The sequence below is a fragment of the Myotis daubentonii genome, chromosome X (genome assembly GCF_963259705.1).
Source record: "Myotis daubentonii chromosome X, mMyoDau2.1, whole genome shotgun sequence".
In the NCBI taxonomy this organism is placed as follows: Eukaryota; Metazoa; Chordata; class Mammalia; order Chiroptera; family Vespertilionidae; genus Myotis; species Myotis daubentonii.
Window position 1 is genome coordinate 90,280,879 of NC_081861.1, and position 26,212 is coordinate 90,307,090.

General features: G+C 40.5%; 1 protein-coding gene across 2 annotated transcripts in view; it reads right to left on the bottom strand.

Moving 5' to 3' along the window:
* The window catches only part of KIF4A (kinesin family member 4A), a 191,257-nt gene that overhangs the window by 82,476 nt on the left and 82,569 nt on the right, over positions 1-26,212 (bottom strand). For both annotated transcript variants that reach the window (XM_059680350.1, XM_059680351.1), the window contains 3 exons: positions 11,654-11,786; positions 7,621-7,679; positions 7,401-7,506 (listed from right to left, as the gene is read on the bottom strand). In XM_059680350.1, the coding sequence (XP_059536333.1) occupies positions 7,401-7,506; positions 7,621-7,679; positions 11,654-11,786 (298 nt within the window). The remainder of the gene's footprint in view (positions 1-7,400; positions 7,507-7,620; positions 7,680-11,653; positions 11,787-26,212) is intronic.

The window sequence follows — 26,212 nt, forward strand, 5'->3', positions numbered from 1 at the left end:
ACAAAGCCAACCATAACCCCTTTACCAACCATGACCCCTTAATGTAATATGATTTCAACTTTTAAGAAGTATATATGCCTAAGTACTAAGAGAAGCAAGGCTATAAATATAAGAATTTTTCTTCTGGGAAAAACAACAAATAACCACACCCTCCAAAAAACCCACTCACAACTATCATAATAGTTCTAAAAATAAAACAATGGGAACTTATAGCAGAATGATGATTCAAACTAATTTATGACTGCTTATAAAAAAAGAACTATAGTATTCCCTGGTTATTATAAGCTATTTGCCAGAAACCAGCTTATGTAAGATTGGGGTATGGTACAGGGCCTCTTAACTAAGTTAGCTTACACTGAAAGGGAAGCAAATCAATGACTGCTGCTCATGCTACCTGGCAATTTCACACTGCATAGATATGGGGGGGCGGTGCAAAAGTAGGTTTACAGTTTGCATATGGAAAATGATTAAATAATAAGTAAATAATACAAGAATAAACTCTGCTTTACTCACAACTGTAAATTTGCTGTTGCCTCACCCTGTATGTTTTTGCTCCAGTATTTGATTAATGTATTATTGTGTATGTAGCCTAAGGGTGTTTAATTTAACAAATTCATAGATCATATTAAATGATCCACAATATCTGTCCTCAAATAGCTCACACTCTAGTTGTTTCAGCAAAAGGTACAGAGTTAGACATGTTTAATACAACAAGAGAAACAAATGAGGACTTCTGGTCAAGATGGTGGCATAGGTAAATGCAGTACTGGCCTCTTTCCACAACCACATATAAATTAGAACTAAAGCCTGGCTGGTGTTGCTCAGTGGTTGAACATCAACCCATGAACCAGGAGGTCACGGTTTGATTCCCGGTCAGAGCACATGCCCAGGTTGCAGGCTGGATCCCCAGTGGGGGGCATGCAGGAGGCAGCCAATCAAACGATACTCTCTCATCATTGATTTTATCTCTTTGAAATCAATAAAAAATTACAACTAAAGTACAGAACAACAGTCATTAAGAACCACCTGGCTCTCCCTCCAGTGAGCTCCCTACACCCCCCTCCCCAAACCCTTAAATAAAAAATAAAAAAGAACCACCTGAAGTCTAACCACTGGATGAGGAGACGCATAAGAGGCTGATCCCACGCCTGCATGTAACAGATAAAAATTGGGAGGGAAATCTTGGATACAGAGGTCCCCCATGAGGAGCTAGGAGCCCAGCCCCATACCAGGCCCTCTAGACCAAGGTTCCAGTGCCAGGAAGATAAGTACCGATAACTTCTGGCTATGAAAAGCGCAGGGATTGAGGCTGAGATGGAGAGCTACTGGAGTCCCTGGCAATTCCTCTTAAAGGGCCCATGCACAAACTTATTCAGTCTCCCACTCTCTGAGCTCCAGCACTGGGACAGGAGCTTGAAAGGCTCCAGGAACTGAACTGTCCAGTGAGGGGTGGAAGGGCAGCTTTCTCCCAGACAGAAGTGCAGGCAGAGGCCACTTTTCCCTTCCTGATTCTTCTCCACACAGAGTCAGGAGGAAGGTGCCATCAACCTGGCTAGTACTGTTTGCCCAGCCCTGTTGATGCTCTGAGACTCTGACCCACACAAGTTGCAGGCTCTCCCAAGCTGCTTCTAGTGGCTTTTCCATACAAATGGCCTGTCGTGGCTCATGCTGCGGACTTTTCGAAAATCCCTCAAAGGACCACAAACCCCAAACAAGCAGTTAGTGTGTCCCTACCTATTGCTTAGTGGCCTGAGTCACCACACTAGCAGCAGCCAGCCTTGGTTCATAGTGTGGCCTCTCCTAGGCACTTCCAAGTCCAGCACAAGTACCAGCCAACTGTAGATTTCTCTGTAGCTCATGCCAGGTGGTCCCAGGCAGAACACAGGTGGCAGCTGATCTTGTCCTACACTTCCCAGAAGGCCTCAGAGCCGGCATACCCAGTGGACAGTTTCAGACCATGCTGGAGCACCAGCCAATTATCTCCATGAGTGACACACTCAAGAGGCAAACTCATTGGGAACAAGAGATATGCTGAAGCGAGTCCTGCTGAAGCTACCTGTGGTTTGCCTTTGCACAGCAGCTCCTCTATTGTAGTCTTGGGTAGTCCTTGCAGCCAATTAGCCTTGGAGTAAATCCTTCCCATTGAGAAGCCAGCAGCAATCAAGGCTCAACAAAACAGGAATGTGCACACAGCCCACACTGGGGGCACACCTTAATCACCCTGCTTGGGTGACTGGAGATGCTGCACCATTGGGCCCTACAGGACAACTACTATATAAAGCTACTCTACCAAGCCTGGGAGACACAGCAGTTCTACCTAATACATAGAAACAAACACAGGGAGGCAGACAAAATAAGAAGACAAAGAAACATGTCCCAAATGAAAGAACAGAACTCCAGAAAAAGAACTAAACAAAATGGAGATGAGCAATTTACCAGATGCAGAGTTCAAAATACTGGTTTTAAGGATGCTTAATGAACTTAGAGGAATATTAGATGAACTTAGGAAGAAGAACCTTAAAAGAAAGATAGAAAACTTAAAAAAGAACCAGTCAGAAATGAAGAATACACTAATATGAAGAATTCATTACAGGGAATCAACAGTGGGGTAGATGAAAGAGAGAATCAAATCAGAGATTTGGAATATAAGGGAGCAGAAAACATCCAATCAGAACCGGAAAAAAAAAAAAGAATCCAAACAAAATAAGGATAGTTTAAAGAGCCTCTAGAACTTCAAGCGTACCAATATTCACATCATGGGGGTACCAGAAGTAGAAAAGAAAGCGCATGAAATTAAAAACCTATGTGTGAAAAAAAAATAACAGAAAACTTCCCTAATCTGGTGAAGGAAACAGACACTAAACCCGAAAGCCCAGAGAATCCCAAACAAGGTGAACCCAAAGAGGCCCACACCAAGACACATTATAATAAAAATGCCAAAGGTTAAAGACAAAGAGAGAATCTTAAAAGCAGCAAGGGAAAAGCAGCTAGTTACCTTCAAGTCATCTCTCATAAGACTGTCAGAGGATTTCTCAACAGAAACTTTGCAGGTCAGAAGGGAGTAGCAAGAAATATTCAAAGGGATGAAAAGCAAGGATCTCCAACCAAGATTACTCTACCCTGCAAAGTTATCATTTAGAATTAAAGGACAGATAAAGAGCTTACCAGACAAGAAAAAGCTAAAGGAGTTCATCACCACCAAACCAATATTATATCTGATAAGGGCATATCTGATAAGGGCCTAATCTCCAAAATTTATAGGGAACTCATACAACTTAACAAAAGGAAGATAAACAATCCAATCAAAAAATGGGCAAAGGATCTAAATAGACACCTTTCAAAAGAGGACATTCAGAAAGCCAAGATTCAAATGAAAACATGCTCAAAGTCACTAATCATCCGAGAGATGCAAATCAAAACAACAATGAGGTACCATCTCACACCTGTCAGACTGGCTATCATCAACAAATCAACAAACGACAAGTGCTGGAGAGGATGTGGAGAAAAAGGAACACTTGTGCACTGCTGGTGGGAATGCAGACTGGTGCAGCCACTATGGAAGACAGTATGGAGTTTCCTCAAAAAACTACAAATGGAACTCCCATTTGACCCTGTGATCCCACTTCTAGGAATATATCCCAGGAAACCAGAAACACCAATCAGAAAGGATATATGCACCCCTATGTTTATAGCAGCACAATTCACCATAGCTAAGATCTGGAAACAGCCTAAGTGCCCATCTGTAGATGAATGGATTAGAAAACTGTGGTACATCTACACGATGGAATACTATGCTGCTATAAAAAAGAAGGAACTCTTACCATTTGCAGCAGCATGGATGGAACTGGAGAGCATTATGCTAAGTGAAATAAGCCAGTCAATGAAGGAAAAATACCACATGATGTCACTCATTTCTGGATAATAAAGACCATTATAAACTTATGAACAAAAATAGATACAGAGGCAGAGCTGCCTTGAACAGACTGTCAAACTACAGCAGGAAGGCCGGGGAGGGTGGGAGGGCAGGAGGGGGGGTGGGTAAGAGATCAACCAAAGGACCTGTATGCATGCATATAAGCATAACCAATGGACATAAGACACTGGGGGGTAGGGGAGGCCAGGGGATTGTCATGGGCGGGGGGAAAAAAAGGAGACATATGTAATACTTTTTGTAATACTTTAAGCAATAAAAAAAATAAAAAAATAAACAAAACCAAAACCAAAACCAAAACAAAACAAAACAAAACAAATTTTAAATTAATGGGTGCCTTTCAACCCCATTTGCTTTCTTGTCTACCCTGCATTGGGAAATCTGCCCTTTTTGTTGTTTTTATGACTTTTCTAATTAAATGGTTTATATGGAAAAAAATAAAAATAAAATGGCAATAAAGAAGGCAAAAAAAAGAGAAATGTTAAAGGTACTTTATTAAGAAGGAAAAAAAGAGATAAAAATATGAATAATGAAATGGCAATAAATACATATCTATCAAAAATTACTTTAAAGGACACATGTAATACCTTAATCAATAAATAAGAAAACGTAGGGGGGGGGGTTAGAGAGCAACCAAAGGACTTGTATGCATGCATATTAGCCTAACCATGGACACAGACACTAGGGAGGTGGGGGCTTGCCTGGGGTGGGAATGGCTGGCGGGGAGGTAAATTGGAGGAAAAGGAGACATATGTAAAACTTTAGACAATAAAAAAATAAAAATAAATTAAAAAAATAATAAAGTTAAAAATAAATAAATAAATAAAATTACTTTAACTGCAAATGGATTAAATTCTCCAATATAAAGATAGGATGGCTCAATGGATAATCAAAACCCTTACATATGCTGTCTACAAGAAACTCACTTCAGATTGAAAGATACACAAGACTGAAAGTAAAGGAATGGAAAAAGATACTTCATAAAAATGGAAACAAACAAAAAACCACTGGGGAAGCACTGCATACCAGACAAATTAGACTCTAAAACAGAGAGACAATGAAGTACCCAGTAACTGTACTTCTGTGTATTTATCTGAATACACCAAAACACTCAGTCAAAAAGACATATGCATCCATGTTTGTTGTATTATCTACAACTAGAGGCTCGGTGCATGAAATTCGTGCAAGGGGCTTGGCCCCAGCCGCCATGGCAGCTGCCTTGGCCCCCGTCCGCCGCAGCGGCCAGGGGCCTGTGCTGCCTCGGCCCCCGCCCACCTACCACGGCAGCTGCCTATCTCGGCCCCTGACACTGCGGCTTCATCCGGAATGTCATCCGGAAGGACATCTGGTCTAATTAGCATATTACGTTTTTATTATTATAGATAGTCAAGAGATGGAAGCAACCTAAGTGTCCATCAATAGATAAATGGATAAAAAAGTGGTGGTGCATATATGCAATGGAATATGACTCAGCTATTTAAAAAAATGAAATCTTGCCACCTGCAACAACATGAATGGTTCTAGAGCAGTGGTTCTCAACCTTCCTAATGCCGTGACCCTTTAATATAGTTCCTCATGTTGTGGTGACCCCCAATTTCATTGTTACAAATTGAACATAATTAAAGCATAGTGATTAATCACAAAAACAATATGTAATTATATATGTGTTTCCGATGGTCTTAGGTGACCCCTGTGAAAGGGTCGTGACCCACAGCTTGAGAACCGCTGCTCTAGAGGGTATTGTACCAAGTGAAAAAAGTAACACAGAGAAAGACAAATGCCATATAATTTCACTTATATGTGGAACCTAAAAAGAAAATAAACAAGCAGAACAGAAACAGACTGAGATAAAGGCTTTATCTCTCTACCTCCCTTCTTCTCTCTTAAAAAACAACAACCCCAAAACCCCAAAACACTCAAGGAACCAAGATGGCAGCGTAGGTAAATGCCTGTACTTGCTGTCTCCCACAACCACATCAAAATTACAACTAAAATTTTAAAAAAATCATTCAGTACTGCCTGAGAGTTGGCTGAAAGGAAGTCCTACAACTAGAGCAGTAAAGAAGTGCATTGAGACTAGTAAGAGGGGAAGAGGCATGGAATGGGCTGGACTGGCACCCACGTGGGCTATTTTTGTAATCTAGACGGAGATCGTCTATGCAGAGGTGTCCCAGACTCACACCAGCCCCGTAGCCCAAAATTCCAGAGCTGGGAAGACCAGTTGGGATAACTATGGACTTAAAAACCAGCAGGGATTAGTGCTCAGGGACATGGAGGCTGCTGGAGGTCCAGGTGTTCCTTTGTTGTTTTTTTCATTTGAACATATTTTTATTGCTTTTAGAGAGGAAGGGAGGGGGAAACAGATATAGAAACATCAATGATGAGATAGAAACATCATTGATTTGCTGCCTTGTGCATGTTCCCCACTGGGGATTGAGTCCCCAACACGGGCATGTGCCCTGACCAGGAATCGAACCGTAATCTCCTGGTTCATAGGTTGATGCACAACCACTGAGCTACATCAGCTGGGCCCAGGTGTTCCTTTTAAAGGGCCGGCACATGAACTGAATTTACAAGGTCCCACTTCCTTTGAGCTCCAGCTCCAGGGTGAGACTCTGGAGGACCCAGACACATAAGAGGAGGAACTGGATTATTTGGCATCAGGGCAGGAACTTGGGGTCAGCTTTCTCTCAGAAGGAGGTGCTCACAGGGGTTATTGTTCACAAGGAGCTGACTGGCAGCCATATCTGCTTGCTCTACCCTGGTGATTCCCTCCTAAGACCCTGCCCCATCCAATTTGCAGCCCCACCCAACCTGTGAACAGTGGCTTTTGCATATGAATGGCCTGTCCTTGCTCAGACTTCAGACTTTGCTAAAATCTCTCAAACAAGCTACAGCTGGGTCAGCATGCCCCAAACCTATCAATAAAAGGCCTAAGACCCAGCACTAGCATGAGCCTGCCTTGCTTAACAGTCCAGCCTCACCTGGGCACCTCCAAGCTTAATACAAATAGCTCATGCAGGGTGGCCCTAGGCCAGCCGTGGGCAAACTACGGCCCGCGGGCCGGATCTGGCCTGTTTGAAATGAATAAAACTAAAAAAAAAAAGACCATACCCTTTTATGTAATGATGTTTACTTTGAATTTATATTAGTTCACACAAACACTCCATCCATGCTTTTGTTCTGGCCCTCCGGTCCAGTTCAAGAACCCATTGTGGCCCTTGAGTCAAAAAGTTTGCCCACCCATGCCCTAGGCAGTGGCTGACTTTGCACCTTCTATGTGGTGTCAGATGGTTATTAGATTTATCAGGGTTCTCATTTTGTAAGTTTTATAGATGTCTAATCACTGGGTTGTACACCTGAAACCAATATTATATTGTATGTCAACTGTAATTGAACAATGAAAAAATAAAAAGAGAGAAACAAATAAAAACAATGTGACTGTTTATACTGTCCCTACTTGGCTTACCGATATCTGGTTAATCAGTTGCTGTAGGTTACAAATTTTCTCTACATTTTCTTTTAATTCCTGGTCTTCCGAATTTCCCACTAGCTTTTGAAGATCCACTTTACAGCTGAAAATTCAAGCAAAGGAACCCAAGAGTTAATCACACTGTCAAGGCCAGAGCATCTATGATTACATATTATGTGCTATAAGGTCAGTAACAAATATCTGGTAAGAAACTTACGCTGCATGCTGCTTGAGTTCTTCTAGCTTGGCATTCATTTTTTCATTCGCTTGTTCTGTCTGTAACAGAGACCCAGGAGATCATCAGCAGCAGTGCCTGACGGCCTCACTTAATTATGACTTCTCTCCTACTTCTATAGTTTAAAAGCCAGGTAGAGAGAAAACCAAGATGGTGGCATAGGTAAACACCGGAAATTGCTGCTTAGCACAACCACTTCAAGAATACAACTAAAAGATGGAATGGACATCATCCAGAACCACAGGAAGGCTGGCTGAGTGGAAATTCTACAACTAGAAGGAAAGAGAAAGGCATACCGAGACTCAGAGGAGCTGAGGTGTGGTAGTAAAGTACAGAGGTATGGAGGCGCACGCAGAGAGGGCTGGTGGTTGAGGACACGGTTGTCTTTTTCAATCGGTAGGGAGTCACAAACTCTGAGCTCCAGTTCCGGGTGAGTCTCTGGAAACCCAGGCTAATACAGGAGAAACTGGACTGTCTGACATCGGTCAGAACTCGAGGGCAGCTTTCTCTTGGAGGTGCTTGCAGCGACTGCCGGGACACTGAGAAGTGGGGCCTCTGAGGGCACCCATAGCTGCTTGCTCTGCCCTGTTGATCCCCTGGGACCCCAACCCCACCCAAGCTGTGCGCCAGCTTTTACATATGAAAGGCCTGGCCCTTTGCAATCTGAAAATTACCTCAGAAACTTGCAGCTGGCCCAAGGCCCCAGGGCAACTTGCATTGCTTCACAGGTGAGCTCCTGCTCAGTAGCCTCAGGCAGAGGCTAGATTAGCACCTCCTTAGAGATCCAGGAGCCAGTGTGCCCGGTGGTCAGAGTGGGACCATCCAGATTGCAGCTCCTTGGATCCATAAAGGACACACTCAGGGGGCAGACTCAGTGAGCACCAAAGCCCCACTGAAGCAAGTCTTGCCCCGGGGGGGTGTTTCCAGCACAGAAGTTCTCCCACTGCAGACACAGCTGATTCTCACAGCCAACCGGCCTGGAGGTCAATTCCTCCCAGTGATACCTACAAAAACCAAGGCTTAACTACAACAAGACTGTGCACAAAGCTCACAAGGGGGTACACCACAAGTGTCCACCTCAGGTTATTGGGGAGGCTGAGCCACTGGGCCCTATAGGACACCTAGCACACAAAGCCACTCTATCAACACAGGGAAGCATAAAAAATGTGGAGACAAAGAAACAGGTCACAAATGACAGAAATGGAGGAAAGCAAACTACTGGATATAGAGTTCAAAACCACACTTTTAAGGTTTTTCAAGAACTTTCTAGAAACCGCCGGTAAATTTATTAAGACCCTCAAAAAGTCTGGTGAGATTGCTGATAAATGTAGTGAGACCCTCAAGAAATCTAGTGAGACCCTTGAGGTTATGAAAAAGGACCAACTAGAAATTAAGCATACACTGATGGAAATAAAGGATATTATGCAGAGTTCCAACAGCAGACCAGAGGCGCGCAAGAATCGAGTCAAAGATTTGAAATACAAAGAAGCAGAAAACACCCAACCGGAAAAGCAAAATGAAAAAAGAATCCAAAAATACAAAGATAATATAAGGAGCCTCTGGGACAACTTCAAGCGTACCAACATCCGAATTATAGGGGTTCCACAAGAAGAGAGAGAGCAAGATATTGAAAACCTATTTGAAGAAATAATGACAGAAAACTTCCCCTACCTGGTGAAAGAAATAGACTTACAAGTCCAGGAAGCACAGAGAACCCCAAACAAAAGTAATCCAAAGAGGACCACACCAAGACACATCATAATTAAAATGCCAAGAGCAAAAGACAAAGAGAGAATCTTAAAAGCAGCAAGAGAAAGACAGTCAGTTACCTAAAAGGGAGTACCCATACAACTGTCAGCTGATTTCTCAACAGAAACTTTGCAGGCCAGAAGGGAGTGGCAAGAAATATTCAAAGTGATGAATACCAAGAACCTACAACCAAGATTACTTTATCCAGCAAAGCTATCATTCAGAATTGAAGGTCAGATAAAGAGCTTCACAGATAAGGAAAAGCTAAAGGAGTTCATCACCATCAAACCAGTATTATATGAAATGCTGAAAGGTATCCTTTAAGAAGAGGAAGAAGAAGAAAAAGGTAAAGATACAAATTATGAGCAACAAATACACATCTAGCAACAAGTGAATCTAAAAAATCAAGTGATTAAATAATCTGATGAACAGAATGAACTGGTGATTATAATAGAATCAGGGGCATAGAAAGGGAGTGGACTGACTATTCTTGCGGGGGAAAGGGGTGTCGGGGATGTGGGAAGAGACTGGACAAAAATCATGCACCTATGGATGAGGACAGTGGGGGGGGTGAGGGTGGAGGGTTGGGTGGGAACCGGGTGGAGGGGAGCTATGGGGGGCGGGGGGGGAAGAGGAACAACTGTAATAATCTGAACAATAAAGATTTACTTAAAAAAAATAATAAAAGCCAGGTAGAGAGGCTGCCTCCTTTGCTATAATAGAGGATTTAATGGGCTTTGTTTATTTAGTGAGAAATGTGTTTTTTTAACAGTCATGGAAAGTAGCCCTTCAATCAACATGAAATACTAAAAATACCATCTAAGCAGCTGGGTCTAATGTTTGCCATGAAGCACAAACTATGGGGTGGAGTGTGAAGCCTCAATTCCATAGAGAATTTTGCAACTGAAGGAGAAAGCAATAGTTCCTGGCATGCTATACCCTGCTGTTTGCAAAAAAAAAAAAACAAACAAAAAAACATCAAACACTTACTTTAAACTGCCTCCTACACTATACTGTTCCCTGGTCCCAGCAGAAGGGCTTTTAAAACATAAAAGGATCTCACATTGCATATGAGCTGAGTTTTTTCACATTAAACTATCTGATATGGTAGGCTAGTTTAACAAAAGAAAGTAAGAAAAAGGGAGAAGCACAAGAATGATGGCAGAGAAAAATGTCAGAGGCAGCTACATTTTGGGCTGGGTAATCAACAGTTTCTGTTTTATTCCAATCATAGTATCTGTAATGTGCTAAATGCACTGTTTGGGAAGAACAGTTTATATAGGACAAAAATTTGTGCTTGCTGTGAAGTTCTGATAGGACATCTGATTGGGCAGCTACTGTAACAATCTTGTAAAGGTCAGATGGGTATGTGGCTAGAATAACAAGTACTGCCTGTTACATCTGCCACACTCACAATCATGTGAGACACATCTTCTAGAATTGCTTCAAAGGCATAAAATGCATCATGGAGACAGAAAACTATATATAAAAATCCCCTAAATCCCATTTTAACTCTTCTGCTAATAATGGACAATACAATGGACATAGGATTTGGCCCCCTTTAATGAAATCTTTAAGCAGCTTACCCTGTCTTGACAAGAGAGCACACATTTTGGTGGAAACTCATTTTTGCTTCTGGCAATCATTGTGCTACCAAAAACTGAATTGTATTAAGACCAGTAGAAAAACGTTATTGACAGAGCCAGCATGAACTGATCCAAGAGGTTACTATCAGACATATAGTAGGATACAGACTAGTATAATAAGTTACATAGTGATCCACTATTTGGAAGTTAACTATATGTGAAAGGAATTAAAATTAATTTCCTAGCCATTCTATCTCACCACGATAACTGTTAGGATGGGATATGAATGTGACCATGATAGGGGAAGTGAGATAGAGAGGAATTAAAATCTTATTGAGGGAATAGTTACTTGGTATTATAGATAAAGATTAGGCAGGACTTAAGGTGAGAGGGACCTAGTTCTGTCCTCTCTGGCATTTTAAAACAAACCTATTTAAATTGGGATTCATGTAGAGTCTTTGTGGAGGATATATAGGTGTTCAATGTACAATTCTTTAACTTTTCTGTATGTATCAATATAAGCCCATGTATTTATCTCAGAGGTGTCGATGGAAGATATGGTAATACTATCCATTTCTTTCCATATAACTTGCCTCTCATAATGAGAAGCATGTTAAATATTTCAGAAACTAAAGCTGGTAAATGTCCAGATTGCTAGTAGTTTAGTCTTGGGATCTCACCGCAATGATCCTCTCCAATAGCTGGGATGTCTGACCTACTGCCTCACTCAGACCACGACTTAATTTTTCATTCTCCTCCACCAGGGACTGATTCTTCTCCATCAAAGACTGTAGATTCTCTGATGGTTTCACACTAAAACAAAGAAAGAAACATTAGAAATATACATGATTAATAACACTTATATCAAAGGTGGATAAAACTATATCCCACAGGTCTTTTGGGAGGGGCAGTTGGTTTAAAATTAACCCCCAAAGTCTGAAAAAGTGTGTCTATTCCAATCTATTCTCTCACTCAGGGAATATATTGTAAGAATAAGACACACGTATCTGAAATACTTTATTATTTTTTACTAGAGACCTGGTGCACAAAATTTGTGCACTTCTGGTGTGTGTGTGTGTGTGTGTGTGTGTGTGTGTGTGTGTGTGTGGATCCCTCAGCCCGACCTGTGCCCTCTCGCAGTCCAGGAGCCCTTGGGGGATGTCTGACTGATGGGGGGCGGGCCTAAGCCTGCAGTCAGACATTCTTAGCGCAGCCATGGAGGTGGGAGAGGCTCCTGCCACCACCACTGTGCTCGCCAGCCATGAGCCCAGCTTCTGGTGCACTGACCACCGGGGGCAGCTCCTGCATTGAGCATCTGCCCCCTGGTGGTCAGTGCACTGTATAGCGACCAGTCATTCCGCCGTTTGGTCTATTTGCATATTAGCCTTTTATTATATAGGAAGGATGTATTTTTATTGAATTTACTAGAGGCTCAATGCATGAAATTCGTGCATAGGGGGTGGGGGTGTCCCTCAGCCCAGCCTGCACCCTCTCCAATCTGGGATCGGGCCTAACTGGCAGTCGGACATCCCTCTCACAATCTGGGACTGCTGGCTCCTAACCACTTGCCTGGCTGCCTGCCTGATTGCCCCTAACCGCTTCTGCCTGTCAGCTTGATCACCCCCTAACTGCTCAGCTGCCGGCTTGATTGACACCTAACTGCTCCCCTGCCAACCTGATCACCCCCATCTGCCCTCCCCCTGATGACACAATCACCCCCAACTGCCCTCCCCTGCCGGCCCGGTCACTCCCAACTGCCCTCCCTGCTGGCCTGATCACCCACAACTGCCCTCCCCTGCCAGCCATCTTGTGATAGCCATCTTGTGGTGGCCATCTTGTGGCGGACATCTTGTGATGATGTGAGGGCGTTGCGCAAGGGCACGAGGACCAACTAGGCTCTTATTAGTATAGATTGGGGTGACATTGGTTAATAAAATTATATAGGTTTCAGGTATACAATTCCATAATACATCATTTGTATATTGCACCACCCCAAGTCAATTCTCCTTCCACCACCATTTATCCCCCTTTTAGCCTCCTTCTACCTTCCCTCTCCTCCCTTTTCCCTCTGGCAATCACCATACTATAGTCTGTGCCTATGAGTTGTTGTGTTGTGTGTTTTTTGCTTAATACCTGTACCCTTTTCACCCAGTCCCCCAACACCCTTCCCGCCAGATATCTGTCAGTTTGTTCTGTGAATCTATGAGTCTGTTTCTCTTTTGTTTGTTAGTTTATTTTGTTCATTAGATTCCACATATAAGTGAAATCATGATTTGGAGGACAATAATGATTCAGGGCCAGATATGGTTGCAACAGGAACAACTAAACTAACCTCTATCCTTGGCTCTTGGTTTAGGATCTTTCTGTTTGTGCTACACAGATAAGAAGTGAAGGCTAAACTGTAGCTAAGACACATGTTTTCTCCTTCTTCCCACTCTTAATCTCTCATTAAAGATTAGGAATGTAGGGAAGAAAAGGTACAGAGGAGGTAGGGTCTAAATTTTACCTCATAAACATAAGTCAATTACCTATTTAGTGTGTAGTTTAGTCCCAATAGAATTTAAGAAGTCAGAAAGTTGAAATGGTGAACAGTGGCCAGTAAGAGCTCATTTCACAATTCTCCATAAATAAGTGCTCCCTTCTTAAGTGCTTGTCTTGTTTAAAACTGATGACCCATAGCCTTCTGTTCATTTGTCTATCAGTTTTAAATTACTTAGAGTGGTTGGAGACAACAATAATTTCCATTTCAAATAGGAGTGAAAGGGAGGGACAGAAAAAATTTCAAGGATGCATATAAATAAGAACCTTTGGAATTTATGCAGATTACTTCATAGTGGTCCCAGACTAATGAAGCAGGCCATTAAGTAGTATAGTTTTGGGGTTTGTTTTGTAATCCACCGGGATTAGCTAGTCAAAACACTGAAAAATTGGACTGGTGAAAAAAGATCAGAAAAGCCTGGCCAGTGTTGCTCAGTGGTTGATTGTCGACCCATGAACCAGGAGGTCATAGTTTGATTCCAGATCAGGGCACATGCCAGGTTTGTGAGCTCACTCCCCAGTGGGGGGCGTGCAGGAAGCAGCCAATAAATGATTCTCATCATTGATGTTTCTCTCTCTCTCTTCCTTTCTGAAGTCAATAAAAATATATTTAAAAAAAAGATCAGAAGAAATATAAAGATTTGATCTTAAGAAGACTGAAGGGAAAAGCTAATAGCTGGCAGGGCTATAATAAAGGGTAAAAGGACAGGGAACAGCTGTTTTCAATTGAGGATAAAAGGATAAAAATGATTACAATAACAGATACCTTCTCACCTCCACGAATTATATTTTTAAATCATCATCTAAGGATATGTTTTTATTTATTTTTAGAGAGAGAAAGGGAGGGAGGGGGAGGAGAGAGAAATATTGATGTGAGAGAATCATTGATCGGTTGCCTCCTGCATGTGCCCTGACTGGGGAGTGAAGGAACCTTCAATCTAGGTATGTGCCCCAACAGGGAATTGAACCCAAACCCATTTGCTGCACAGGACGATGCTTCAATCAACTGAGCCACCTGGCCAAAACAAGACCTCCATGAATTTTTATAAAACATCTTTATCAAAAAGTTAATAACAAGGTCACACCATAAGGTCTCATATTATCGTAGGTCCTTGGGTTATGTCAGAGACCTATTCCTACGGCGCGACATAACCTGATTTTCGCTGTAAGTCAGAACCCACCTACACAAGCACCTATGTCACTCACATGGAGCACATACACAGCAGTAATGAAGTGAAACAGTAACAAATTTTAAAAGAAAGATAACAATTCCTGACCTTTACTTGTGGCAAATAAATAATAAAAAACATAAAGCACATATGTACATACGTCGAAATGATGGAATTTTTTTTTTAATAAATACTGTAAATGGGAGATGGCAACATAACCACGAAACGACATATGTCGAATCCGATGTAACCAGAGGACTGCCTATACACTGTGGAAAATTTACTAAGATTCTTATGAAGGAATGTTCAATTAAAATGTGTATTATAAAAATGAACTATCAGTACATTTAGTATTATTTTAAATTGCTCTGATATTTCCTTTTCTTACTGCTATTAAACTGAAAACTTCCATGCATCATTCATGAAAATTTCCAAGCTCCAAAGTAATGATATTTATTAAAGTACAGTTGACATAAAATATCATATTAATTTCAGGTGTATAACGTGATTCGATATTTATATAGCTTACAAAGTAATCGCTGCATTAAGTCTAGTAACCATCTGTCACTGTACAAAGTTATGATATTATTGACTATGTTCCATATGCTGTACATTACATCCCTGTACATTTTCTCCCTAACATTTCTAAGGATTCTCTAAATGGGGAAAAATACAATGGAAAACCAGTGTTTCCTCTTTCACAAGCTATTTAATTGCCAAAGTAGGAATTCAAGTTAGCTGAGCATGTGCAAATTGACAAACACTTGCAGAAAATCAATATAAAAGCTTCAGTGACACGCATTAAAAAATATAATATGCCGAAACCGGTTTGGCTCAGTGGATAGAGCGTCGGCCTGGGGACTGAGGGGTCCCAGGTTCGATTCCAGTCAAGGGCATGTACCTGGGTTGCAGGCAGATCCCCAGTGGGAGATGTGCAGGAGGCAGCTGGTCAATGTTTCTCTCTCATCGATGTTTCTAACTCTCTATCTCTCTCCCTTCCTCTCTGTGAAAAATCAATAAAATACATGAAAAAAAATATAATATGATACAAGGACAAAAATTAAAAAAAAACATGTATATAAATTGTACATTTTGTTAAAAGACTTATGAAAGGTCTCTAAAATATAAACATATATTTTTGAGATAAAAGTAGCATATTTATTTCTCTGTAAAACATTGAACAACTGATTTCAATTGTTTGATTCATCAACTGTTTCTTAGAATCGATTACTCTTGAAGCTATAAGTATATCCTATAGTATATCCTAGGTTGTTGGAAGTCTGGAATGATCTTCATTAGTCTTGTGTTACATGAAATACGCCTGTGCTAAATTGAAAGGAAAGGAAGATGGGCCAATTGCTTCTAAACCAAGTATACTAGAATAGGTCTTTAAGAGACCTTTTGAGAGAACCCAGCTTTCCTCAGTTTCTTTATCCAGCATTCTTAAAATATTACCAAGGAAATCAAGATTAAATTACCAAAAGGGGGAGAATTACAAAGACAAAGGTGGTCATCTGTGGGTGACAAAATTATGGCAATTTTAATATTTATTTTTTATATTTTCTAAATATAGCAGTGTATCACTTTTATAATCATAAAAATGATTAAGGGTTACTAAAAATAAAGTTAGTAAAAACAATAGGCTCACACCATTCACACGAATAAACTCCAAATAAAAAGTAAAACATGGAGAACCAAGATGGCGGCATAGGTTAACGCCGGAGTTTGCTGCTTTGAACAACTACTTCAAAAGTGAAACCAAAAAACGGAAGGGACATCACCCAGAACCACAGGAACGCTGGCTGAGTGGAAGTCCTACAACTAGGAGGAAAGAGAAACGCACACAGACACTCAGAGGAGGCGCAGTGCTGAAGTCAAATTCTGAGGTTCGGAGTGCGCGGAGCGGGCTGGCGGCGGAGGGCGCGGTTGTTGTTTTCAATCGGGAGGGAGTCGCAGACTCTGAGCTCCAGATCCGGGCGAGTCTTTAGGGACCCAGACTCAAACGGGAGAAGCGGGACTGTCTGGCTTCGGTCAGAGCGAGTGCAGCTTTCTCTCCCAGCTTTGCAGCGGGTGCTGGGACTCAGAGAGGCAGAGCCCCTGGGGACAGGACTGAGAGCCGCCATAACTGCTCTCTCCGGCCCACCCTGTTGATCCTGTGCGACCCGCCCCGCCCAAGCCCTGCACAGAGGCATTTGCTGGATAGCCTCAGGCAAAGGCTAGATTAGCACCTCCCGAGAGGACAGAAGTTCTCTCACTGCTGACACAGCTGATTCTCATAGCCACTTGGCCTGGAGGTCAAACCCTCCCTGGAATTAGCTACAACAATCAAGATTTAACTATAAGACTGCGAACAAAGACCACTAGGGGGTGCACCAAGGAAGCATAACAAAATGCGGAGACAAAGAAACAGGACAAAATTGTCAAAGGAAGATATAGAGTTCAGAACCACACTTTTAAGGTCTCTCAAGAACTGTTTAGAAGCTGCCGATAAACTTAATGAGATCTACACGAAAACTAATAAGACCCTCGATCTTATATTGGGGAACCAACTAGAAATTAAGCATACACGGACTGAAATAACGAATATTATACAGACGCCCGACAGCAGACCAGAGGAGCGCAAGAATCAAGTCAATGATTTGAAATGCGAGGAAGCAAAAAACATCCAACCGGAAAAGCAAAATGAAAAAAGAATCCAAAAATGCGAGGATAGTGTAAGGAGCCTCTGGGACAGCTTCAAGCGTACCAACATCAGAATTATAGGGGTGCCAGAAGATGAGAGAGAGCAAGATATTGAAAACCTATTTGAAGAAATAATGACAGAAAACTTCCCCCACCTGGTGAAAGAAATGGACTTACAGGTCCAAGAAGCACGGAGAACCCCAAACAAAAGGAATCCAAAGAGGACCACACCAAGACACATCATAATTAAAATGCCAAGAGCAAAAGATAAAGAAAGAATCTTAAAAACAGCAAGAGAAAGAAACTCAGTTACCTACAAGGGAATACCCATACGACTGTCAGCTGATTTCTCAACAGAAACTTTGCAGGCCAGAAGGGAGTGGCAAGAAATATTCAAAGTGATGAATACCAAGAACCTACAACCAAGATTACTTTATCCAGCAAAGCTATCATTCAGAATTGAAGGTCAGATAAAGAGCTTCACAGATAAGGAAAAGCTAAAGGAGTTCATCACCACCAAACCAGGATTATATGAAATGCTGGAAGGTATCCTTTAAGAAGAGGAAGAGGAAGAAAAAGGTAAAGATACAAATTATGAACAACAAATATGCATCTATCAACAAGTGAATCTAAGAATCAAGTGAATAAATAATCTGATGAACAGAATGAACTGGTGATTATAATAGAATCAGGGACATAGAAAGGGAATGGACTGACTATTCTTGGGGGGGAAAGGGGTGTGGGAGATGTGGGAAGAGACTGGACAAAAATCGTGCACCTATGGATGAGGACAGTGGGTGGGGAGTGAGGGCGGAGGGTGGGGCGGGAACTGGGAGGAGGGGAGTTATGGGGGGGGAAAAAAAGAGGAACAAATGTAATAATCTGAACAATAAAGATTTAATTAAAAAAAAAAAAAGTAAAACATAAAACCAACATAAGGACTAGAAGAAAACATTGGTGAATTCCTCTTTAACCTTGGTATAGGAAAAGGTTTTCTAACTCCAGAAGCATGAGGAGAATGTAAACAGTGTCACTTTGGAAAACAGTTTGGCATTTTCTTAAACATATGACCCAGCAATTCCACTTCTAGGTATCTATCCAATAAAAAACACATGCCGCCCTAACCAGTTTGGCTCAGTGGACAGAGCGCCGGCCTGCGGACTCAAGGGTCCCAGGTTCGATTCCAGTCAAGGGCATGTACTTGGTTGTGGGCACATTCCCAGTAGAGGATGTGCAGGAGGCAGCTGATCGATGTTTCTCTCTCATCGATGTTTCTAACTCTCGATCTCTCTCCCTTCCTCTCTGTAAAAAATCAATAAAATATATTTTTAAAAAACAAAACAAAACAAAAACACATGCCCACACAAAAACTTGCCAGTGAATACTCATAGCAGCATTACTCATAATAGCAAAAAAGTTGAAACAACCAAAAAGTTTATCAACTGCTGAATGGATAGACAAAATATGGTCTATCCAGACAATGAAATACTATTCAGCAATAAAAAGGAATGAAGTACTGATACATGATACAACATGGATGAATCTCAGAAATATTATAGGCGAAAGAAGCCAGGCAAAAAGTCCACATACTCTATGATTCCATGTATATGACATGCTCACAATAGGCAAATCTCTAGGAACAGAAAGCAGGCTAGTGGTTGGCTGGGCCTGGGAGTGGGAACAGGAGTGACTGCAAATGGACAGAAGGGATCATTTTGAGGTGATGAAAATGTTCTAAAATTGGGTTGTGATGATAGTTGTAAAACTCTGTGAATTTACTAAGAGTCACTGAATTGCCCTAGGTGGTTTTGGCTCAGAGGATAGAGCGTCAGCCTGTGGACTGAAGGGTCCCAGATTTGATTCCCATTAAGAGCACATGCTTGGGTTGTGGGTTCAACCCCCAGTAAAGAGCGTGCACAGGAGGCAGCCAATCAATGATTCTCTCATTGACGTTTCTATCTCTCCCTCCCTCTCCCTTTCTCTCTGAAATCAATAAAAATATATTTTAAAAAATAAGTCATTGAATTGTACTTAAAATGAGTGAATTTTCAGGTATACAAATTTTCTCAATAAAGTTGCTAAGGAATCCAGAAGCAATAAAAAATGACTGATAAACTTTTCACTACATAAAAATTAAAAAATTTTGCATAACAAACACTATAAACAAAGTAAAAGAGAATACACTTGAAGAAAAATACACTAAAAAGTACTAATATCCACCAATATATAAAGAACTATTAAAAAGAAGGGCCAAAATTAGGGTGAATATGCAGCCACTATGGAAAATAGTATGGTGATTTAAATAAAAAGTTTTAATGGAATTACTGTATGATCCAGTTATTCTCCTTTTGGTTACATATCCAAAGGAATCAAAAGCAGGGTCTTAAAGAGACATCTGCACACCTATGTTCTTAGCAGCATTATTCACAATTTCCAAAAAGCACCTTGTGTCCATTGATGAATGAATGGATACACAAGAAATGGTATATACAAGATGGGGCAAAAGTAGGTATACAATTGGGGTTACGCAAAATACAAAGAATTTATTCTTAGATTATTTATTAACTAGAGGCCCAGTTCACAAAAGTCGTGCACGCATAGAATCCCTAGGCCTGGCCAGCGATCAGGGCTTCCCCTTTCCCTGGCTGCCAGCTGCCGGCCAGAGCCTTCATTCATTCTGCAACGCCTGTTGGTGGTCAGTGCATGTCACACTGAGCGGTCGAACTCCCGGTCAGTCGAACGTCCGAGGGGACAATTTGCATATTAGCCTTTGATCATATAGGATTATTGTATTACTTTTCATACGAACAACTATAAACCTCCTTTTCCCCACGCTGTATAATCAATGAAAAAAGCCAATCACAAAAAGACAAACACTGTTTCATTACACTCATGTGTCATATCTAAAGTAGTCAAATTCATAGAAACAGAAAGTAGAATGGTGGTTACCAGGGGCTGAGGAGAAAGAGCACAAGGAGATATTGTTTAATGGCTATATAATTTCAGTTTTAGAAGATGAAAAAGTTCTGGAGATCTGTTTCACAACAAGGTAAATATACTTAATGCTACTCCACTGTGCACTTAAAAATGGTTAAGATAGTAAATTTTATGTTATTTACCATAATTAAAAAAAAGAAAAAACTTACAAGAAAACTAGAAGAAAATATAGGTGATGGTAAAGAGCATTCTATAAATACGAGCATTGGCAGAAAAATTCAAAAGAATAAATGAGGGTGGGGGTGGGGAGTTGTTTAATGAATATGGAGTTTCAGTTTTGCAAGAAGCAAAAGTTCTGGAGATTCAATGCACCACAATTTGACTATACATAACACTTCTGAACTGTACACATAAAAATGATTAAGATGGTAAATTTTATGTCATATATATTCAACCTTTCTCCTATATATGGGCATTTAGAATGTCTCCAATATTTGGCAATTACATAGATGCTGCAGTATATATATGTGTGTGTGTGTATATATATATATATATATATATATATATATATATATATATATATATATATATATATTTGTGTTGTTAGTCATTTATCTTCAGGGTAGATTTTTAGAAATGGGATTGCTGGGACAAAGATAAGTGCATGTCTGGTTTTGTCAGATATTGTCATATTCCCCACCAGAAGGGTTACACCCATTTGCATTCCCAACAGCAGTGTATAACAATGCTTGTTTCCTCCACAGACTCGCCAATGGAATGTGGTGTCATATTTTTCCATTTTTTACTAATCGAATAGGTGAGCAATACTGTCTCAGTATTGTTTGAATTTGTATTTCTTTACTTATGAGCGGGCTTGAGCATTTTTTTATGTTTCAGGGCTACTTTTATCTCTTTTTCTGGTGAATTGTCTATTCATGTGTCCCATTTTTCTAATGAGCTTTTTGATCCCTTGGCCCTTTTTCTAAAAATTGTGGTAAATATACAAAACATGAAATGTACCATTTAAACTATTTTTCTTTCTTTCAATTTGTTTATGTGATGTATCACGTTTATTGATTTGCAGATATTGTACCATCCTTGCATCCCTGGAATAAATCCTGCTTGGTCATGGTGTATGATCTTTCTGATGTACTGCTGGATCCGATTTGCTAAGATTTTGTTGAGGATTTTGGCATCTATGTTCATGAGGGATATTGGCCTGTAATTCTCTTTCACTGTGTTGTCTTTACCTGGTTTTGGTATTAGGATGATGCTGGCTTCATAGAATGAGCTTGGAAGTGTTCCTTCCTCTTGAATTTTTTCTAGTAGTCTGAGGAGGATAGGTTTTAGTTCTTCCTTGAATGTTTGGTAAAACTCCCCTCTGAAGTCGTCTGGCCCTGGGCTTTTGTTTGCTGGAAGCTTTTTGATGACTGCTTCAATTTCTTCCATAGTTATTGGCCTATTGAGATTTTTAGATTCTTCCTGATTGAGTGTTGGAATGTTGTATTTTTCTAGGAATTTGTCCATTTCCTCCAGGTTGTCTAGTTTGTTGGAGTAGAGTTGTCCATAGTATTTTTTAACAATCATTTGTATTTCTGTGGGGTCTGCTGTTATTTCGCCTCTATTGTTTCTGATTTTGTTTATTTGGGTCCTCTCTCTTTGTTTCTTGGTGAGCCTGGCTAGAGGTCTGTCAATCTTATTTATCCTTTCAAAGAACCAGCTCTTGGTTTCACTGATTTTCTGTATTGTTTTTTTGGCCTGTATGTCATTTATTTCTGCTGTAATCTTTATTATCGCCTTCCTTCTGCTCACTCTGGGGTTTTCTTGTTGCTCTCTTTCTAATTCTTTGAGTTGTAGAGTTAGATGATTTACTACCATTTTTTCTTGTTTGTTGAGATAGGCCTGTATAGCTATAAACTTCCCTCTCAGGACTGCTTTCATTGCATCCCATAGGTTTTGGATTGTTGTGTTTTCATTGTCATTAGTTTCCAGGATGTTTTTAATTTCTTCTTTGATCTCATTGGTAACCCAATCAATATTTAATAACATGCTATTCAGCTTCCAAGAATTTGAGTATTTGGGGTTGTTTTTATTGTAGTTTATTTCTAATATTATGCCATCGTGGTCTGAGATGATGCTTGGTATGATTGCAATCTTCTTGAATTTGGGGAGACTTTGTTTGTGACCCAATATGTGGTCTATTTTTGAATGTGTCTTATGCGCACTTGAGTAGAATGTATATTACATGGCTTTCGGGTGAAGCATTCTGAAGATGTCAATTAAGTCCATCTGATCTAGTGAATCATTTAGAATTGCTGTTTCTTTGCTGAGTGTTTGTCTAGAGGATTTATCCAGAGATGTCAGTGGTGTATTAAAGTCCCCTATTATAATTGTATTGTTGTCGATCTCTCCTTTGATATCTTCCAGGAGTTTTTTATGTATTTGGGTGCTCCTGCATTGGGTGCATATATGTTTACCAGGGTTATATCTTTTTTTTTTTAAATATATTTTATTGACTTTTTACAGAGAGGAAGAAGGGAGAGAGATAGAGAGTTAGAAACATCGATGAGAGAGAAACATCGATCAGCTGCCTCCTGCACATCTCCTACTGGGGATATGCCCGCAACCCAGGTACATGCCCTTGACCGGAATCGAACCTGGGACCTTTCAGTCCACAGGCCGACGCTCTATCCACTGAGCCAAAATGGTTTGGGCAGGGTTATATCTTTTAGTTGTATCGATCCCTTTATTATGAAGTGGCCTTTCTTATCTCTTGTTATGGCCTTCACTTTGAGGTCTATTTTGTCCAATGTAAGTATTGCTACCGCAGCTTCCTTTTCCTTTCCATTTGCCTGAAAGATATTTTTCCATCTCTTCACTTTCAGTCTGTGTGAGTCCCTTCTAATGAGGTGGGTCTCTTGTAGACAGCAAATGTATGGGTCATTTTTTTTTTTTATCCATTCAGCAACTTGATGTCTTTTGGTTGGAGCATTTAGTCCGTTTACATTGAAAGTTATTATTGAAAGGTACTTGTTTGTAGCCATTTCTTTTTGTGTGTGGCTGTTTTCTTTCTGAGCTTTTTGTTTCTTCTTTTTACACCAGTCCCTTTAGAATTTCTTGCATTGCTGGCTTGGTGGTGATAAACTCCCTTTAGCCTTTTTTTGTCTGTGAAGCTTCTTATTTCCCCTTCAGTTTTGAATGATAGCCTGGTTGGATAGAGTATTCTTGGATTCCGTCCTTTGCTTTGCATCAGTTTGTAAATTTCCATCCATTCTTTTCTGGCCTGATGTGTTTCTGTTGAGAAATCATTTGATAATCTAATGGGAGATCCCTTGTATGTAACTTTCCGTCTCTCTCTTGCAGCCTGTAAGATTCTCTCTTTGTCCTGAACATTTGCCATGGTAATTATGATGTGTCTTGGTGTAGGTCTTTTCAGGTTCACCTTGTTTGGGACTCTCTGTGCTTGTGTGAATTTTTTCTTCCCCACCTTAGGGAAGTTTTCTGATATTATTTCTTCGAATAGGTTTTCTAATCCTTGTTCCTCTTTCTATTGTTCTGGCACCCCTATTATTCGTATGTTGTTTCGTTTTATGTTGTCCCAAAGCTCCATTAGGCTCTACCCCTGTCTTTTAATTTTTTTCTCCAATTGCAGTACAGTTTGGCTGTGTTTTGCTTCCTTGTCTTCTAATTCACTAATTTGGTCCTCCGCTTCTCCTAGTCTACTGTTGATACTTTCAATGGTGTTTTTTATTGCAGCTATATTGCTCTTGATTTTTTCTTGGGTCTTCAGTTGTTGATTTTTTCACCTGTTTCTTCTTGCTTCTTGCATAAGTAGTTGATTTTTTCATCTGTTTCTTCTTGCTTCTTGTATATGTTGTTGATTTTTTTCCTCCATCCGGTTTATGCACTCAGGACCCTTAGTCTGAATACTTTTTCTGTCATGTTGCATGCCTCTGTATTACTTAGCTGCTTTTCTGGCGAGTCCTCCTTTTCTTTCCTTTGTGGGTTTCTTTGTCTACCCATGTTTGATCTCACTGACATATCTAGACGTTGAGTCGTTCAGTGGCTGCTCCCTGGGTGGCAGTGGCTCCTTGAGCTGTGGTTGCTCTTCAAGCGGTTGCAGTAGCAGCTGCTCCTCAGTTGGCAGCAGCTCCTCTGGTGGGTGCTGTTCACAGCTGTGGTGGCTCTTCTGGCTGGTGGGGGGAGGCTTCACGTACAGCTGCTGATCCTCAGGGGGTGTGGTGATCAGGACGCTGCTGTTGCTTGAATCTGCTGCATTGATTTAAGGGCACATAATACAACACAACAAGGCACCACCATTTAAACTATTTTTAAGTATACAGTTCAACTTTCAGAGCTGATCACAGAGGGGAGACAGTTAAGTGAAGCAACAAAAAGAAGGAAAATGAAACTATAATGCAAGAAGGATGGGGAAAGTCAGAGTGGGCAGACAGCATGCAGTTGAGCTAAGTGAGTGGCAACAAGCACCCACCAAAGAGAATAGATACATTCCAAGAAAGTTGCATTTTCAAACTCAATCCATGACAAAAAAAACAAAACACAAAAAAAACAAAATTGGCTCCAAGAGAGGATTTTTAAGACAATGAAACTATTCTGTATGACACTATAATGGTGGCTACATGGCATTATACATTTGTCAAAGCTCATAGAATGGACTTTGGATGATAATGATGTGTTATTGTAGATTCATCAGTTTTAACAAATGTATCACTCTGGTGGGGGATGTCATAATGACAGACCCTGGGGGTAGAGGGCCTGGGAATTCTCTGTACTTCTCACTAAATTTTGCTGTGAACCTTACTGCTGTAAAAAATAAAGTCTGTTATTATTTTTTTTTGTAAAAGTACACTCGAAACCTATATAATCCTGTTAACCAATGTCACCCCAATAAATTTAATTTAAAAAATAAAGTGGCTTTGAAGGGGGCGAAGGATATTCACAATGTTGAGCAACCATCACTAGCATCTATCTTTAAAACTTGTTTGTCTTACAAAACTGAAACACTGTATGCACTTACAATAACTGCCCATTTTCTCCTCTTCCCAGCCCCTGGCAAACATCATTCTACTTTCATTTGATTGCTATAAGTACCTCATATGGGGGAAAATCATACAGTATTTGTCTTTTGTAATTATCTTGTTTCACTTAGCATAATGTTTCCAAGATACATTCATGCTGTAGAATGTGTCAGAATTTCCTTCCTTTATAAGCCTAAATAATAGTCCATTGTATGAATACACCACATTCATTTATTCATTCATCTGTTGATGGACATTGTGCTGCTTCCCCCTCTTGGCTGTTGGGAGCATGGGAGTGCAGATATCTCTTTGAGACCCTGCTTTCAATTCTTTTAGGTGTATATCCAGAAGTAAAATTGCTAGATCATATGGCATTTTATTTGAATTAAGGAAACTCCATACTCTTTTCCATAGCAGTTATACCATTTTACAACTCCTCCAACAGTGCACAAAAGTTCTAATTTCTCTACATCCGCCTCACATCCTTGACAGCATTGGTTATTTCCTATTTTGTTTTTATAATAGTCATCCTAATGGGTGTACAGTGATCTCTCATGGTTCTGATTCGAATTTTTCAGCTCTGAGTATATCTTTCTGTATAACTCTGACTTAGAGCATCATAATATTTCACATACCTTTATATCCAAAATATAAAGAATTACCCCTTTGCGGTCGTTTGTCTACTCTCAGCCACCAAAGCTTTTTTACCATTCCGGTCGTATGTCTGCTCTCAGCCATCACAGCAAGGAACCGTACAAACCTTAACTCTATTCATTCATGTATCAGTTCATAATTTCTCTGAAAGCTCTTAAGTGTCTAAGCGACCTTGTCACGAACCAAAACATTGCCCCGACAAATGAGAGATATTGAAACT